This window comes from Hyperolius riggenbachi, chromosome 12, assembly GCF_040937935.1.
Source record: "Hyperolius riggenbachi isolate aHypRig1 chromosome 12, aHypRig1.pri, whole genome shotgun sequence".
Taxonomy (NCBI): Eukaryota; Metazoa; Chordata; class Amphibia; order Anura; family Hyperoliidae; genus Hyperolius; species Hyperolius riggenbachi.
Genome location: NC_090657.1, coordinates 202,944,627 through 202,961,214, shown reverse-complemented (window position 1 = coordinate 202,961,214; position 16,588 = coordinate 202,944,627). Strand labels below are relative to the sequence as shown.

The window sequence follows — 16,588 nt, the reverse complement described above, 5'->3', positions numbered from 1 at the left end:
TCAGCCCCTCACCCTCCAGCACTGAGCCTGGGTCAGCCCCTCACTCCCAGCACTCTTCCCACTTCAGCAACTCACCCCCAGCACTGAGCCTGGGTCAGCCCCTCACTCCCAGCACTCTGCCCACTTCAGCAACTCACCCCCAGCACTGAGCCTGGGTCAGCCCCTCACCCTCCAGCACTGAGCCTGGGTCAGCCCCTCACCCTCCAGCACTGAGCCTGGGTCAGCCCCTCACCCTCCAGCACTGAGCCTGGGTCAGCCCCTCACCCTCCAGCACTGAGGCTGGGTCAGCCCCTCACCCTCCAGCACTGAGCCTGGGTCAGCCCCTCACCCTCCAGCACTAAGCCTGGGTCAGCCCCTCACCCTCCAGCACAGAGCCTGGGTCAGCCCCTCACCCTCCAGCACTCTGCCCACTTCAGCAACTCACCCCCAGCATTGAGCCTGGGTCAGCCCCTCACCCTCCAGCACTCTGCCACTTCAGCAACTCACCTCCAGCACTGAGCCTGGGTCAGCCCCTCATTCCCAGCACTCTGCCGACTTCAGCAACTCACCCCCCAGCACTGAGCCTGGGTCAGCCCCTCACTCTCCAGCACTCTGCCCACTTCAGCAACTCACCCCCAGCACTGAGCCTGGGTCAGCCCCTCACTCCCAGCTCTCTGCCCACTTCAGCCTCTCACCCCCAGCACTGAGCCTGGGTCAGCCTCTCACCCTCCAGCACTCTGCCACTTCCGCACCTCACCCCCAGCACTGAGCCTGGGTCAGCCCCTCACCCTCCAGCACTGATCCTGGGTCAGCCCCTCACCCTCCAGCACTCTGCCACTTCAGCCTCTCACCTCCAGCACTGAGCCTGGGTCAGCCCCTCACCCTCCAGCACTCTGCCCACTTCAGCCTCTCACCTCCAGCACTGAGCCTGGGTCAGCCCCTCACCCTCCAGCACTCTGCCACTTCAGCCTCTCACCTCCAGCACTGAGCCTGGGTCAGCCCCTCACCCTCCAGCACTCTGCCCACTTCAGCCTCTCACCTCCAGCACTGAGCCTGGGTCAGCCCCTCACTCTCCAGCACTCTGCCACTTCAGCCTCTCACCCCCCAGCACTGAGCCTGGGTCAGCCCCTCACTCTCCAGCACTCTGCCCACTTCAGCAACTCACCCCCAGCACTGAGCCTGGGTCAGCCCCTCACTCCCAGCACTCTTCCCACTTCAGCAACTCACCCCCAGCACTGAGCCTGGGTCAGCCCCTCACTCCCAGCACTCTGCCCACTTCAGCAACTCACCCCCAGCACTGAGCCTGGGTCAGCCCCTCACCCTCCAGCACTGAGCCTGGGTCAGCCCATCACCCTCCAGCACTCTGCCCACTTCAGCCTCTCACACCATGTGCTTCTATAACATCAATAAGTAGCACCTACCCTCAAAATACTATAATGAGGCAGACATGTACCCTGAACACCACTATGAAGCAGACAAGTACCCCAGATAACACCTTGAGCCAAACACGTACCCCCACAGAAACGAGGCCTGTAAGTCGCCTGCATAACGTGAAGGGACAGCATGCACCGCGTTTCTTGGGTCAGACGACCCAGGTGGCGGCACAGGAAGCCTGGCACAAGGCAGTCCTGAGGCACCGCAGCCGAATACTCCCCCTCCCTTGCATATTCCCCGTGCACGGATAGCAGAACGGAGCATGGAAGACATAAGTGCGTACCTCAGCCCAGACTCCACTCTCTGCTCCTCCATTGCGTCCCGCGTCTCCCAGCCCCGCCCACGGCGTCACCATGGTCACGTGACACGGACGGCGGGGAACTGAGGAGGTACGGGACGCTGGAGGCTCCGTCTGGGACTGCTGGCTGAGGGAAGGAACGAGGGGAGAAGGTATATATACAATACTCTGCTGCCAGCTCCGCAATCCGCATGAGTAGAGGAACATTACAGGGGAGTCTATGCAGGCCTAATGATATCCTATGTGGGCACATTCTGGCTCAGTGTGTTAAATGGGGATTCATGCTGGCTCAGTTATGTTATAGGGGTTCATGATGCTTTAGTATGTTATCTGGGCAACATGCAACCCTAATAATGTTGTTTGGGGGGACATGCTGCCTCATGATGTTGTTAGAGGGACATGCAGGCCTAGTTGGGGTATTTGGGGGACATGCAGACATTACTATATTATTTTGGGCTACATGGCTGTATCATGATTTGTTTTTGTGATTCTGGCCCTTATAATGTTAAAGGGGAACTGAAGAGAGAGGTATATGGAGGGTACTATGTTTATTTCCTTTTAAAGAGGAACTCCAGTGAACATTTTACTGTTGGCAGGTGATGTAGCTGCTGCATGGTTTTTGGCAGTTGGAAACCGCTGTAAACAGCTATTTCCAGTGTTGACAACTCATCAGTAAGGAAAGTAGCTATTGGCTGTGGTAGAAGTCGCTAGATGACGTCATCATGTAATTTGCATAATGCACGCTGCACATGCAAGATATTTGCAAATTCAGAAACCAAAAGTAAGAGACAATTCTGTCATATGGCTTTCATAAAGTTACGTGACACTTATTTGAAGCTTGAAATATGGTAAGAATGTGTATTTGTATCTGAGAAACCCATTTGTAAGATTTCGACTTTTATCTCATAACATTGAGTTTGTTCTTGTAGATTTACATATTTTTTTTATTTTTAACGTGGCACTAAAGCTCCGTCGTTGCAGGTTTTATACATATATAATATAATATAATTATATATTACTATATCATATTTAGCAGATGTTCTTATCCAAAGGGACTTATAAATGAGGACATTTAAAGAGACTCTGAAGCGAGAGTAAATCTCGCTTCAGAGCTTATATTCAGCAGGGGCATGTGTGCCCCTGCTAAAACGCCGCTATCCCACGGCTGAACGGGGGTCCCTTACTTTCCAAATCCCCCCCTGCAAAATCAACGACCAACTTGGTCGTAGATTTTGCTGCTCTTGAGGCAGGGCTAACGGCTGCAGCCCTGCCTCTCAGCGCCGTCTATCAGCGGCGCATCGCCGCCTCTCCCCCGCCCCCTCAGCGAAGGAAGACTGAGAGGGGCAGGGGAGAGGCGGAGATACGCGCTGATAGACGCGTGTGAAGCAGGGCTGTGTGCATTAGCCCTGCCTCAAACAGGAAGAGATCCCCGTGAGTAGGCGAGGGGATTTGGGGGGTAAGGGACCCCTGTTTAGCCGCGGGATAGCGGCGTTTTAGCAGGGGCACACATGCCCCTGCTGAATATAAGAGCTGAAGTGAGTTTTATACTCACTTCAGTCTCTCTTTAAAGAGCAAAGACATGCAAATGCTATGCCATGTCTCAGTTAGCTTATACACAGTGCATTTAGCAAATGCTGATGATGAAAGAATAATACATGCTTATGGTAGGCCTCTGTTTTTATTTTTTTAATATATAATAGCCTAAATAAAATAAAAAAAGCCAGGGTGGGATCACTTAACGGCGGATTCGGAGGACGGGCCTGTCTAAATGCTTTGGGACAGGGGAGGGGCCGGCAGCAGCAGCTGCTGTGACAAGTTGAGAAGAGTCAGTACAGATGCATCAGAGTCTCCAAAAGTCTCCAGTAACACAAGAAAAAGTCGCAAGATTTGTCGCTAGTCGCTTTTTAAAAAAATTGTCGCTAGATGGATTTGAAAAGTCGCTAAATATAGCGACAAAGTCGCTAAGTTGGCAACACTGGCTATTTCCCACAAAAGTTTGAACTTTTCTTGTGGGAGGGGTTACTTGTGGGAGAAGTTTCACCACAATATCAGTCATACAGCGCCCCCGATGGTCTGTTTGTGAAAAGGAAGAGATTTCTCATGTAAAAGGGGGTATCAGCTACTGATTGGGATAAAGTTCCATTTTTGATTGAAGTTTCTCTTTAAGCAATACCAGTTGCTGATCCTCTGCCTCTAATACTATTAGCCATAGCCCCTGAACAAGCATGCAGCAGATCAGGTGTTTCAGACTTTAAAGTCAGATCTGACAAGACTAGCTGCATGCTTGTTTCTGGTGTTATTCAGATACTACTGCAGAGAAATAGACCAGCAGGGCTGCCAGGCAACTGGTATTGATTAAAAGTAAATAAATCTGGCAACCTCCGTATACCTCTTATTTCAGGTCCCCTTTAATGGAGTTTACAAGTTGACTCATTATGTTATTCTGGTGATATTATTATTGACTTGTAAAGTACCAACATCTTCCTTGGAGCTGATGCCTGCTTAATTATGTTATGTAGGGGTATACTGTTATTTGGGCTATGGTGGGGATGAGGTTGCGACTAGGTTAAGGTACTGGGGTGTGACCCAGGTGCAGTGTTGGAGATAGGTGGGTGATCCGAGCACAGAGATGAGGGTGACCCGGGCATAGAGGTGAGAGGTTGACCAGGGAACAAAACTGAGTGAGCAGAGTGCAGTGCTGGGACTGAGAGGGTGACTTGGGTGCAGTGCTGGGGGTAAGAATGTGGGCACTAGTCTACTTTAGCACCAAAATGTGACATGGGCAGAATGCTAGACGTGAGAAGCAAACAGTACGGTGGCTGAGAGGGTGACCCGGGTTCAGTGCATGGGGTGACAAATACAAGAACTTAAAAAGTTGATTTGGTGTTCCTCATACACTCCAAACATGATAGATAAACTGTTATGATGTTCATGTTGATATTTGTTTGCTTTTGTAAAATTGGAGCTTTTACTGTTATATTACATAAATATAAAGCTGTCAATAAATCAGATCAATATTCTCACTGTAGTCTGAAACATACCCTGATGCATGGCAGTAGCAAAATAAAGGTGCCCATTAATGGTACAATTTGGAGTGGTCGATTTTATTTTTGATTCGACTTTCCAGATCGTATTGCATGAAAACAGTGAAGCTGATGGACCCAGTCGATTGTGAACATTATCAGGAAATTTCTTTAAGGGATATTGAAGTGAGGCGTGGATAAAGAGTTAGCTACTTACTTCCACAGAGGAAAGCCTATGAATGGTCCAGTGACTTCTTGATGCATCAATGAACCCACCGTTCCTGTGCAGGACCCCTCTGAACATATTCAACAAGTATTTGTTTGATATCTTCTTGCACACCTCCGTGTACAAAAGGGGCCATACTGTGCATGTGTGTGGCTATATTCGCGCATGTGCATTATAGCTGTGATCAGAGCAGAGTGTGGCCGCGGAGGGGTCAAGGAAGGAATGCAAAGCCCCTGGAGTATCCAGAGGCTTCCATCTACTTAGGTAAGTATCTAACTTTGTTAACTTTGTCTTTTGGGGGGTGTCACAGGTTTGCTTTAAAAGACCTGAAGTGAGGTATATGGAGGCTGCCATATTTATTTTCTTTTAAACAATACCACTTGCCTGGCAGTCCTGCTGATCTCTTTGGATGCAGTAGTGTCTGAATCACACACTTGAATCAAGCATGCAGCTAATCCAGTCAGATTTGAGTCAGAAACATCTGATCTGAATGCTTGTTCAGGGTCTGTGGCTGAAAGTATTAAAGGCAGGACAGCCAGGCAATGTGCATACTTTAAAAGGAAATAAATAGGGCAGCCTCCATATCCCTCACTTCAGGTTCACTTTAAAGGAATCATCAGGCTGTAAGGCCCCCTCCCTGATCTACCTACCAGTGGCTTCCTCCAACTCGTTCTCGGCAACGTCCCAAGATGCAGCTCCGCTCGCAGCCGGCGGCCCGGTCTCCCCGCCGGTACTGAGGCTGACCTCAGGGTCAGCCTCGTGCTGCGCCTGCGCGAGCGGCGCTGTCAATCACCGCCACGTTGTCCGCACAGTACAGCGCAAGCAATGTGGGGGTGATTGACAGCACTGCTCGCGCAGCCGCAGCATAAGGTGGGCCTCAGTACCGGCAGGGATACCGGGCTGCGAGCAGAGCCGCGTGGTGGGACATGTCGCCGGAAACAAGCTGGAGGAAGCCTCTGGTAGGTAGATCGGGGAGGGGACCTTACAGCCTGATGAAGAAATTGGCATGGCGAATATTTCCAAAGATACAATTGCGACTGGTTTAGCTGTGATCTCTAGTTGGATTCTTAGGGGTTGATTCATTAAGCTGCACTACTAAAGCACTGCAGCTTAATTTGAGCATGTTACGCGCGATAGTGCTGTGTAGCATGCGTTGGTAACTTACACACGCTCCACTCATCCTGCCCTGAGCCCCATCGGGTGGCTTTATAGGAAGTGATTCCCGCATTTTGATTGGTCCAATAGGCTGCCTGTCTAGTCACTTGACAGGCAGCCTATTGCGCCAATCACAGAGCGGGTATCACGTTCTATGAAGCCACTGGACCTGACGGGCTCAGGGCGGGATAAGTGGAGCGCCCATTATGTGAATGGAGCGGGCATAAGTTACCAGCGTGCGCTACGCAGCACTACCGTGCGCAAAACCCACGCTGCTCACATTAAGCTACCCTGCTTTAGCAGCGCAGCTTAATAAATCCACCTCTTAGTGCTGTGGATCAATTAAGTAAGATTTATAAGTAAGAGTGAGCTAATCAAAATATGATTATTTGCTAAAATGTATACTGTTAATGTGCACCTTTAGAAGTAATCTTGTCTCTGGCAACGAACTTCTCTCGATCATGCTGGTCACTTTTCTCTGGAACAACTTTCCACAATCCATTCTGTACTCACCATCCCTCAGGAATTTCAAAAGCAATCTTAAGCCCAATCTACACGATAAGATTCTTTGTACGATTCGATTATGATTCTATTTACGATCCGATTAAATCCGACATGTCCGATCGGGATTCGATTCGATTCAATTTGATTTTCCATTGCAAAAAAAATGGCAAATTAAATTGAATCGAATCCCGATCGGACAAGTTGGATTTAATCGCATCGTAAATAGAATCATAATCGAATCGTACAAAGAATCGTATTGTGTAGATTGGGCTTAAAAGTCTGTTTTTTTTTTTATTTACTTATTTTCTTTGTTAATAAAAACTATTTTGAGGTTCTCCCCTTTTACATACCTTTTTGTTCAGCGAAGGGTTATTGTTCAGTAAGATTCTAATTATCAACTTTCTTACAGATTTTATGCAGCTTAGAACTGGGACAATCAAATGCACTGATATTTTTTTTAAATGCACTGATATTGATTGGCCAGATTCCTAAGCACTTACAGTTTAAATTGTATGTACATGAAATCAAAATTATTTGCAGTTCATTGACCGTCTGTTATTGGGATATCCTCTATTCCTCTGGGTCACTGATGGCAAACCTGCAGTTCTCCTTCCTACTTCTCAGACTCCTATCTCTCTCCCTGTGCTTTTCCCATTTTGCCTTTTCTGCTGCAGCCCAAAATTCCAATGCAGAGCTCAGTGTGCATGGAAGTGGTGGTGTTTTCCAGATTCTGTCTTCACCTTATTATATGATTTATATCCCATATACTGGCGCACTGTGTCCAACAACACTAGGCCAATCTTTAAGACGTTTCTACTCGGAGTCCCTTTAAGTATAAGAAACAAAAACAGGACATATCATAGTGCAGGAGTTTCTATTATTGCTTGACACCTCTGTGCTCCCATACACCACACGCTTATTGCACCACTAGTGCCAGCAACCACTGTCACCCAGGCGTAGGGTCTCAACACACCCCCCTTGGGTGTCCGCTCACCAGATAGTCTCTTTAAGTCTGCGTGTCTCTCAACGACGTATCTTCTATCATATAGACCTCATAAAAATAAAAATCTTATCATGTGTAAAACCATTTAATAAGAAGCTTCTCGCTTAAAACAAGTACCGTATTTCGCGCCGTATAAGACGCTCCGGAATATAAGACGCACCCAGGTTTAGAGGGCAAAAACCAGGAAAAAAAAATAATACTAAACCTGGTGCGTCCATATTCCAGGAGCGTCTTGTACATATCCTTGTGTGTCCTTCTGTGTGTCCTCCTGTGCCTCCCATGTGTCCTCCTGTGCCTCCCATGTGTCCTCCTGTGCCTCCCATGTGTCCTCCTGTGTGTCCTAATGTGCCCCCCATGTGTCCTTCTGTGCCCCCATGTGTCCTGTGTCCTCATGTACCCCCCCACGTGTCCTTCTGTGCCCCCCATGTGTGCTCCTGTGCCCCTATATGTCCTCCTGTGCCCCCCATATGTCCTCCAGTGCCCCCCATATGTCCTCTACCCCCCCCTCCAGCCTTCCTCCCTCCCATCTGCGTCTCCTGGCCCCCCCGGATGGAGTGTCAATAGCGGCGGCAACTTACCTTTGGCAGGCTCCTGCGCTGATCCTATATCATCGCGCTGCCCCCCCGCTAGCCTCCTCTGCCTCCCCCCTCTGTATCTGGCCCCCCCGGGTGAATAAATAAGTATCGGCAGCTTACCTCCGCAGTGCGCCCGCGATGACTGCAGACGTCCGGCTTCCAGGCACTTCTCGCTCTAGTGGCCGGCTTGAACTGATGACGCGCAGTTCAAAGCCGGCCACTAGAGCGAGAAGTGCCTGGAAGCCGGACGTCTGCAGTCATCGCGGGCGCACTGCGGAGGTAAGCTGCCGATACTTATTTATTCACCCGGGGGGGCCAGATACAGAGGGGGGAGGCAGAGGAGGCTAGCGGGGGGGCAGCGCGATGATATATGATCAGCGCAGGAGCCTGCCAAAGGTAAGTTGCCGCCGCTATTGACATTCCATCCGGGGGGGCCAGGAGACTCGGGCAGGCATGGGGATAGCAGGCAGGGAATCCCCAACATGGCGGCGGGTCGGCGGTTCGGAACGGCGGGCGTTATTAAGTTGGGGATTCCCTGCCTTTGCCGTATAAGACGCAGGGACTTTTTCTCCCCATTTTTGGGGGAGAAAAAGTGCGTCTTATACGGCGAAAAATACGGTATATGCGTACATTAAAATCCTCTTGAAATTAAACCCATAACATAGTCACCGTTGCCTCAAGGAATTGTTCCGGTCTCGGCTGCGTGTGCTCTTATTTCCTTACTCAGCGCGTCTCTCTAGGCTCCGCCCTACCGGTTTCGTCATACGTAATGACTCATCAGGGGCCCCTAATAGAAACTCCTGCACTATGATATGACCTGTTTTTGTTTCTTATACTTAAAGGGACTCCGAGTAGTGCAGAAACTATGGAAAGATGCACATCATTTTAAAGCTCTCTTTCTCCTCTTTCCAATGATATATAAACCACCACCCTACGCCTTTTAGTTTTCGCTATTTTCGCGATTGAAATTGCCGCTGCCTCGATTTCGATCGCAAAAATAGAGAAAACTAAAAGGCGTAGGGCAACGATTTAGGTGTCGTCAGAAAGAGGAGAAAGAGAGCTTTAAAATGATATCCATCAAGCCATAGTTATATTGTATTACACAGGGCGACTTTTTGTCAAAGTCAGCAGCTGCATTCAGCAAAATGGAGCTGCTGACACTGGGGAAAGTGTCGTCCTGTGTAATACAATATAACTATGGCTTGATGGATATCATTTTAAAGCTCTCTTTCTCCTCTTTCTGACGACACCTAAATCGTTGCCCTACACCTTTTAGTTTTCTCTATTTTCGCGATCGAAATCGCGGTCGCGGCAATTTCAATCGCGAAAATAGCGAAAACTAAAAGACGTAGGGTGGTGGTTTATATATCATTGGAAAGAGGAGAAAGAGCGCTTTAAAATGATATGCATCTTTCCATAGTTTCTGCACTGCTCGGAGTCCCTTTAAAGGTGTAGAAACGTCTTAAAGATTGGCCTAGTGTTGTTGGACACAGTGCGATTTTGGACAGAGAGCGCCAGTATATGGGATATACATTGAACTTTGACCGGAGGAGGTTGTAATACTGGAACGCACCACCTAATAGTTTTCATTGAGACCTCAGGTGTGAATAGACTATTGTTATTTAAATTTTAATTAAGATTCATAAGCGCGGCTCAAAAATTTTACTTGTTGCACAATTATTATATGATTTGTCCAGGGCTGTGGAGTCGGTACAAAAATCATCCGACTCCTCAGTTTAGGAAACCTCCGACTTCGACTCCAATTCCGACTCCAGGTACCCAAAATGACTCCAACTCCTTGACTCAGACTCCTAAGTCTAATTCTTACCAGGGTTGTGGTTTTGGTACAAAAATCACCCGACTCTGACTTCTCAGATTATGAAACCACCAACTCCAGGTACCCAAAATTGCTCTGGCTCCCTGACTCCAACTCCACAGCCCTGGATTTGTTACACGGCGCAGTACTACTAAGGAAGACGAAGACTGCACCGCTTCCATGTGAGCCTCTGGGGCTTCAGTAGGATGGTGGGCCAAGCTCTCCCTTCGAGCTGTAGCATGGTGGACATAAGGGAATAAACAGTGGGCTACTAAATGCCTAGTAGGGAGTTGGATGAGATAAATTCTTTACTTATGCAGGGGTGCAAAGGAAACAAATTACGGTAAGGAAGGGTCACAGAGTATACTAATTGGGAGGGAGGGGCATTCATTCATTGGGAGATAGAAGGCACAGAGAACAGTAACTAAGAGGGAGAGGGGCAGAAGACACGAATTAGGAGAATTAGGAAGAGGTCACTAATTCAAAGGAATGGGTAAAGAATGCACCAATTACAGAAGGAGGTGCAGAAATTACAAGGGGAGGGGCACTAATCACATAGGAACTGAGTAGAGAGAACACAGTTGGCTATAATTACAGAGAGTGGAGCCACAAAGGGATACTAATTGCGGGAACTGAGTGCATGAATTACAGAGTTGGGACACTGAGGACACCTAATGCTGGGACTACACCATGCGTTTTTCTAGCAGATAGATGGTTCGATAGATAATTTCTGACATGTCCGATCTCACGTTCGATCGTTTTACCGCTCGATTTCTCATATAAGTGAATGGAAAAAGATAAAAGAAAATGAGCGGAAGATAAGAGAATCGAGCGGCAAAATCGATCGAGTGGAAAAAACACGTCGTGTATTCCCAGCATAAGCCTTGTACATACGTAGGAGGCATGTTGTCTGGCAGGGCTCAGGACTTGATATCTCAGCGACATTGCAGGACCGACACTGTTAAGACATGTTGCTAGTTTGTAGACTGGGGACGTGTTTTGTTGCTCTGCGGGAAGGGAGGGGGGGAGAGCTGTCGGGGTGGCGTGCGAGTGACATCACGCAACGGGCAGGGTGAGCGGGGAGATCAGTGCTTCTCGGTCAGTACTCAGCCGAGTCGATCCGCCAGGCTGATCATTGGCAAAGGGGTCAGTGGGCATTGGGGGGTGTTGTATACACCCAAGATTCTCGGCAGAGACAGTGATTATCGGCTCCCTTGGCGCAGTTTCATCTAGCGTGTGTACACAGCATTCATGCCAGCACTGTAGTAAAGTGCCACACTTGTTTTACATTATTACAACATACATCACTATGCCTCAGGCTACAGCACTACCCAAGCATCTATGGAAAAGACATATCATTAAAAAACAAATGTGTATAATTTAATGAGTACAACAGCATATGTAAATCAAATAACATAACTACCAGTAAACTGGCATATCACTGAATAACCTGATTAAAAGCATGCTACATAAAATAACAAAGCATATACAGTATATCCCCAAAATTATACCAGGAGGCAGCCAGGTACCCACAGATAACATATTGTGGCCTGCATGTCATCCAAATTAGACAAGGCACCAGGGTATAGAAGAAAGAGATCGCGCTGTGCCCGTAAAACAAGCCTCTGACCCGCCCTATCCTGTTACAGCCTCTCGCTGCTGAGGACTCTAGTGAAGCGGCACATGAGCGAGATCTGAGAGGCAGAGAAGGCGGTAAATAGGATACAAGGGCGGGCCAGACGGGTGAAAGAGGCGTGTTTTATGGGGACAGCACAATCTATTCTTCCATACCACTCTGATAAACGGGGAGCTGACCAATCCACTTAGGGAGAGGGAGAGTTGACCAATCCAACCAGTTAACCAACCATCGCCTATATACTGGATACCACATACAGTACAGCACCTGTATCTGTTCATACATGGCACCAGTATATGATGTTTTTTTATTTGTTGTGCGTTGGAAGAGCTGTAGTCTTATACGGCGTGTATATACCAAACTCTATATTTTTACTGGTAAAGATGGGGGGTCGTTTTATATGCCCAGTCGTCTTATACGCCGGAATATAAAGTAGATCCCAAAATAATACAGTTTAGCACTTTGGAATAACTATAGAATGAGGCTTGCATTGCATGTCCCCAAATAGCATGAGACAAGCTGTAACCCCACATAACCTATTTAGACAGTATTATTATTTTTATTTATAGAGCGCCAACATATTCCGTATGGGCTGTACAACATGCAAAACCTACAACAATGGGGAGCGTACACATGAGCAGTTCAACATACTGTACAATCTGGACAACCAGTGACACAAGTGCCAATATATAGAATTGATGTGTAGTTTGAATAACATAACCAATACCGATAGATATTCATTTGATAAATTGCAAAGAAATAAGAAACGGGGGGGCTGAACCTTCCACTTGCGAAATTACAATCGAGGGTAGCGGGGTGGAGACACTGGGGGCGTAGAGAAAGGGTTTAGCAGATGAAGCAGTGAGCTTTTTAAGTGCTAGCTATAACAAATTATAAGCTTGTCTGAAAAGGTGTGTCTTGAGGGTACGTTTGAAAATTCCATGCTTGGACCGTGATAAATAGGCTGTGGTTAGAGAGTATGTATAAAGTAGAATAATGTGCCAGTATGTAACCCCAAATAACATAATGAGCTAGCATGTAAAAATAGGCAACAAAAACATTTATATTGTGCTTTTCTCCTGACAGACTGTTGCAGCCACTTTAGGGCACTCTCCGGGGGAGTACAGGGCATTAAAGGACACCTGAAGCGAAAATAAACGAATGAAATAAATGATTGTATCTATTTTCCTTCTCATGAAAATTACTTTTTAAGATATTCCACAGTTTTATTTTAATTTTAAATCTACTTTTTAAGTTTTAACTGTTTTATTGTTTTTGCTCAATGACAGATTTGTTGAAGTATGCAAGAGCTAAAATCTAACATCTATGAACTATTGTCCCTTTTTATCTCTTTCCTGCTCTCAGAATCCATTTTCTGCTAGGAAAGTTTTATAGTTGTAATTTCTTATCAGTGAAGGTCACACTGTAGTCACTTCCTGTCTGAGTCAGGAATGAGTCAGCCTCTTACATACCTGATATTTAACTCTTTCAGGCAGAGAAAGAAAAAAAGGAACACAGCATAGTTATTTGTGTGCTAGGCACTGTACATAACCATGTCTATCTCATCATGCCACATGTCACTTCGGGTATCCCTTAAGGAACTTTGCCCTACATCAAAGGCAACAACCTTAACAGTACGATATCCCCTAATTTACATAATGAGCCAACATAACGTTGATATGGTTATTAAAGTTATTTGTTTCACATACCTTTCTGCAGCAGTAGTCGTGGGCGGAGCCTCCAGCATCACATGACTTTGTTGCATGCCCACAGTGACGCCAGATCGAGGGAACAGAAGAGACACCAGGCATGGATAGAAGAGGCACACGTTAATGTGCCTAGAAGTAACATAACATTGGTATCAACACAATTAGGGCCCGTTTCCACTTGTGCGGTGCGGAATCGCCACTAATTCCCCGCTAACAAAGTCACATGCGGGTGCGATTCCGCATGCTTTTTTTACCGCGATTTCGCATGCAATTTCGCATAGGGTTAGTATGTATGTGATTTTAACCATGTCACTACCTGTGTGAATTAACATTGGTTCCTATGCGAAATTGCAGCAAAAATGCATGCAAAAACCGCATGCGATTTCTCTATTAAATACATTGTGTGCAATTCGCATAGCGGTGTGCGAATTCTAACAGCTCTGCCGTGCAGATTTTCCCCGCACACAAAAACGCCTAGCACTTCGGACAAGTGGGAACAGGGCCATCCACTTGTATTGGCTATGCGAATGCAGACAACGCATGTGGATTCGCGATAGTGGAAACGGGCCCTTAGCATCTCATCGACCATTTCTAAACACACTCCATGGTTGGGAGCCAAGCAGCATATCTGTACAGTTATAATCTTGTCACTTGGAACTACCCCTAACAATTTGTGTGTTCATGATAAATTTGGCAATAGCTGTGTCTAACAGCAATCTGCCCTTGCAAGCTTACAATCTAAAACAGCAGGGATTTCATGCACTCTGCTATGCTGTGCAGCCCACAGACCTATATGTACTTTCAGTTGTATGTTTCCATCACAAGTAGTCAAAAAGGTTTTAATCCGGTATCCATGTAAGATAAACAATAAAATCACTCATAGTTACGCTATGAGTGATTTTATTGTTTCTTACATGGATACTGGATTAAAACTTTTTTGACTACTTGTGATGGAAGTTGCTAAAGCCTGGTTATTTTGACAACACACGCTAGACCCACCTGGATCTGAGGTGGATATGATCTGGTGAGCGGTTAATATTGCGGAAGAGTCTGCTGCGTTGACACACTTTGAATCACGCATGTATCGCCTTTCACTGGGGGAGTGTGGTCACTTGTTTAATTGCAGCAATGCACTATGTGCAGCATGTTTGAATCTTGCAGATACAAAGATTTTTAGAAGAGGAGCGCTGTCATTCATCATTGTAGAGGTAACTGGTATTGTTTAAGAGGAAATATATATGGCAGCCTCCATATCCCTCTCGTTACAGTTGTCCTTAAAAGGTCTAGGTAAAATTGCTTAATGTTCCTTTGGCTTTGCTACAATAAATGTGATAAATTAGAAGCTCCACAAGCATTTGTGGCATGTAACAGACCAGTCATAATTTATTTATAATCATGTCACTCATCGTCCCTCAAAGGGTCTCACCATCTTTCATTCCTCCTACTGTTTTTGTGGAGGGTAATTAACCTTCCAGTATGTTTTTAGGTTGTGGGAATAAATCCTCACAATACCCAGGGACACAATATAAACTCCATGGTGCTCATAGTGTCCTTGGTCAGGGTTTGAGCTCACTGACATTGCAAGCTCGTTTATGCAGCAAAGGTATAGCTTATTGGTTGCCCTACAAGATTCTCACCCTGTTCTCTGTCACAGTGCTGCAGATACTCAGGCAGGCTACGTGTCCCTTGGCATGTGCCAACCCCCTCCCACCAGCACTGGAGCAGTATGTATGGTTACATCCCACCCCCCTGGCATGTGCAGAGCGGTGCACAGCAGTGCGTTCATTCACTAGTTCCCACTGCCAGGCTTCGTCTTTAGCTTGTCTATCTCAGTCTCATTTCTATGATCCCCTGCAGGGGTGCATGCAGTGTGAGGTGAAACTAGAGGGCATCAGAAATGGGACTGATAGACGTCCTAAAGATGAATCCTGGTGGAGGGGAACAGTGAGTGAATGTTCTGCATCTGTCCGGGGTAAGTAACTACACATACCGCTCCGGCGGGAGGGGGCACATTCTGGGGGACACCTAACTAAGTATACCGTTCTGGCGGGGCACATGTCAGGGGACGTGTAACTATGCATTTCACTCCAGTGAGGGGGGGTTCGGGGTTTGGGAATGACATAATTAAACATACCGCTCCAGCGAGGGGCACAAGCTGGGGGACATGTAACCACACAAACCACTCCAGCAGGGTGAGGGGGATGTGACTAAACATACTACAATGGGAGGAGGGGGCACATAATTAAACATACCGTTCTGGTGGGGCACACGCTAGGGGAAACACAACCAAACATACTGCTCTAGCGGGAGGGGAGCGTGAATGTAGCTAAATACCAGGGGGGACGACCCAGACATCCTCTATAGATACTGCTCTGGCGGGGGGCACACAGTGACTTGAGTATGAGCCGAAACCCCCCACTTATGGGCCACTTTTTGGTCACAATAACTAGGCTTATACTCGAGTAAATACAGTACGTGATCTAGTGTGCCAGTAGCCTGGAACAAGCATCCACGCAGTGAAGTGTGTAAACTCCAAATACTGCTACTGCAGGCTTTTTCCAACTCAATGACTTGCTGGGCATTAAAGGCAAGCTGTCAGTACAGAAGCACACAATATCCAATACTGTATTGCTGTCCTTCACATTACAAGAATATAGGAGGATTATTGAAAGGACCCCCATAAGGAGCTTTGCTTTGGTTGTGGAACTTTTGGATGGAGCAGAAAAGTGTTCAAACCTCAGGCCCCTTTCAGTTGGGAGGCTGAACTGCACGTTTGCCGAGCAGTTCAGCCTCTTGTCTGCAGCCCACCAGTACAATTCAGGTGCAGTTAAATGCAGACGAATTGCAGCGGTTGTAACATCATGTGTGTCAAGCACTGTCACATGGTGGTGTTAAAGAGCAGCAGAGGACCATGACACGGCCACACTAAGATATCACTCTGTGGGGGGAACCTGTACAGCGCCGTAGGACCATGACACGGCCACACTAAGATATCACTCTGTGGGGGGAACCTGTACAGCGTCGTACTGAGCGCTAACAAGCATCTGGCCGGTGCAGGAGAGCAGTTGACAGGCGGTGACTTCACTGCTTGTCAGCTGCCCATGTGAAAGGGCCCAAAGGATTTTATTTTTGCCTGGACGCCTGCTGGGGAGATTTTGGATTTATGTTAAGTCCTTATGACTAAGCTCACAAGCATAGCAAATAAAGCTATAGCTCCTCAGCAGGGACAC

At 47.2% G+C, this 16,588-nt stretch overlaps 2 protein-coding genes across 2 annotated transcripts in view; one reads left to right on the top strand and one right to left on the bottom strand.

The window, feature by feature from the left end:
- Nucleotides 1-1,760, bottom strand: part of LOC137541209 (uncharacterized) — a 39,358-nt gene extending 37,598 nt beyond the window's left edge. Inside the window, exon 1 of the mRNA XM_068262389.1 lies at nt 1,697-1,760. Coding sequence (XP_068118490.1) covers nt 1,697-1,728 — 32 coding nt within the window. The 5' untranslated portion in view covers nt 1,729-1,760. The remainder of the gene's footprint in view (nt 1-1,696) is intronic.
- A 26-nt stretch (nt 1,761-1,786) lies between these two features.
- Nucleotides 1,787-16,588, top strand: part of LOC137541208 (uncharacterized) — a 37,215-nt gene continuing 22,413 nt past the window's right edge. The window contains exon 1 of the mRNA XM_068262388.1: nt 1,787-1,863. The gene's annotated coding sequence lies outside the window, so the exon portion shown is untranslated. The remainder of the gene's footprint in view (nt 1,864-16,588) is intronic.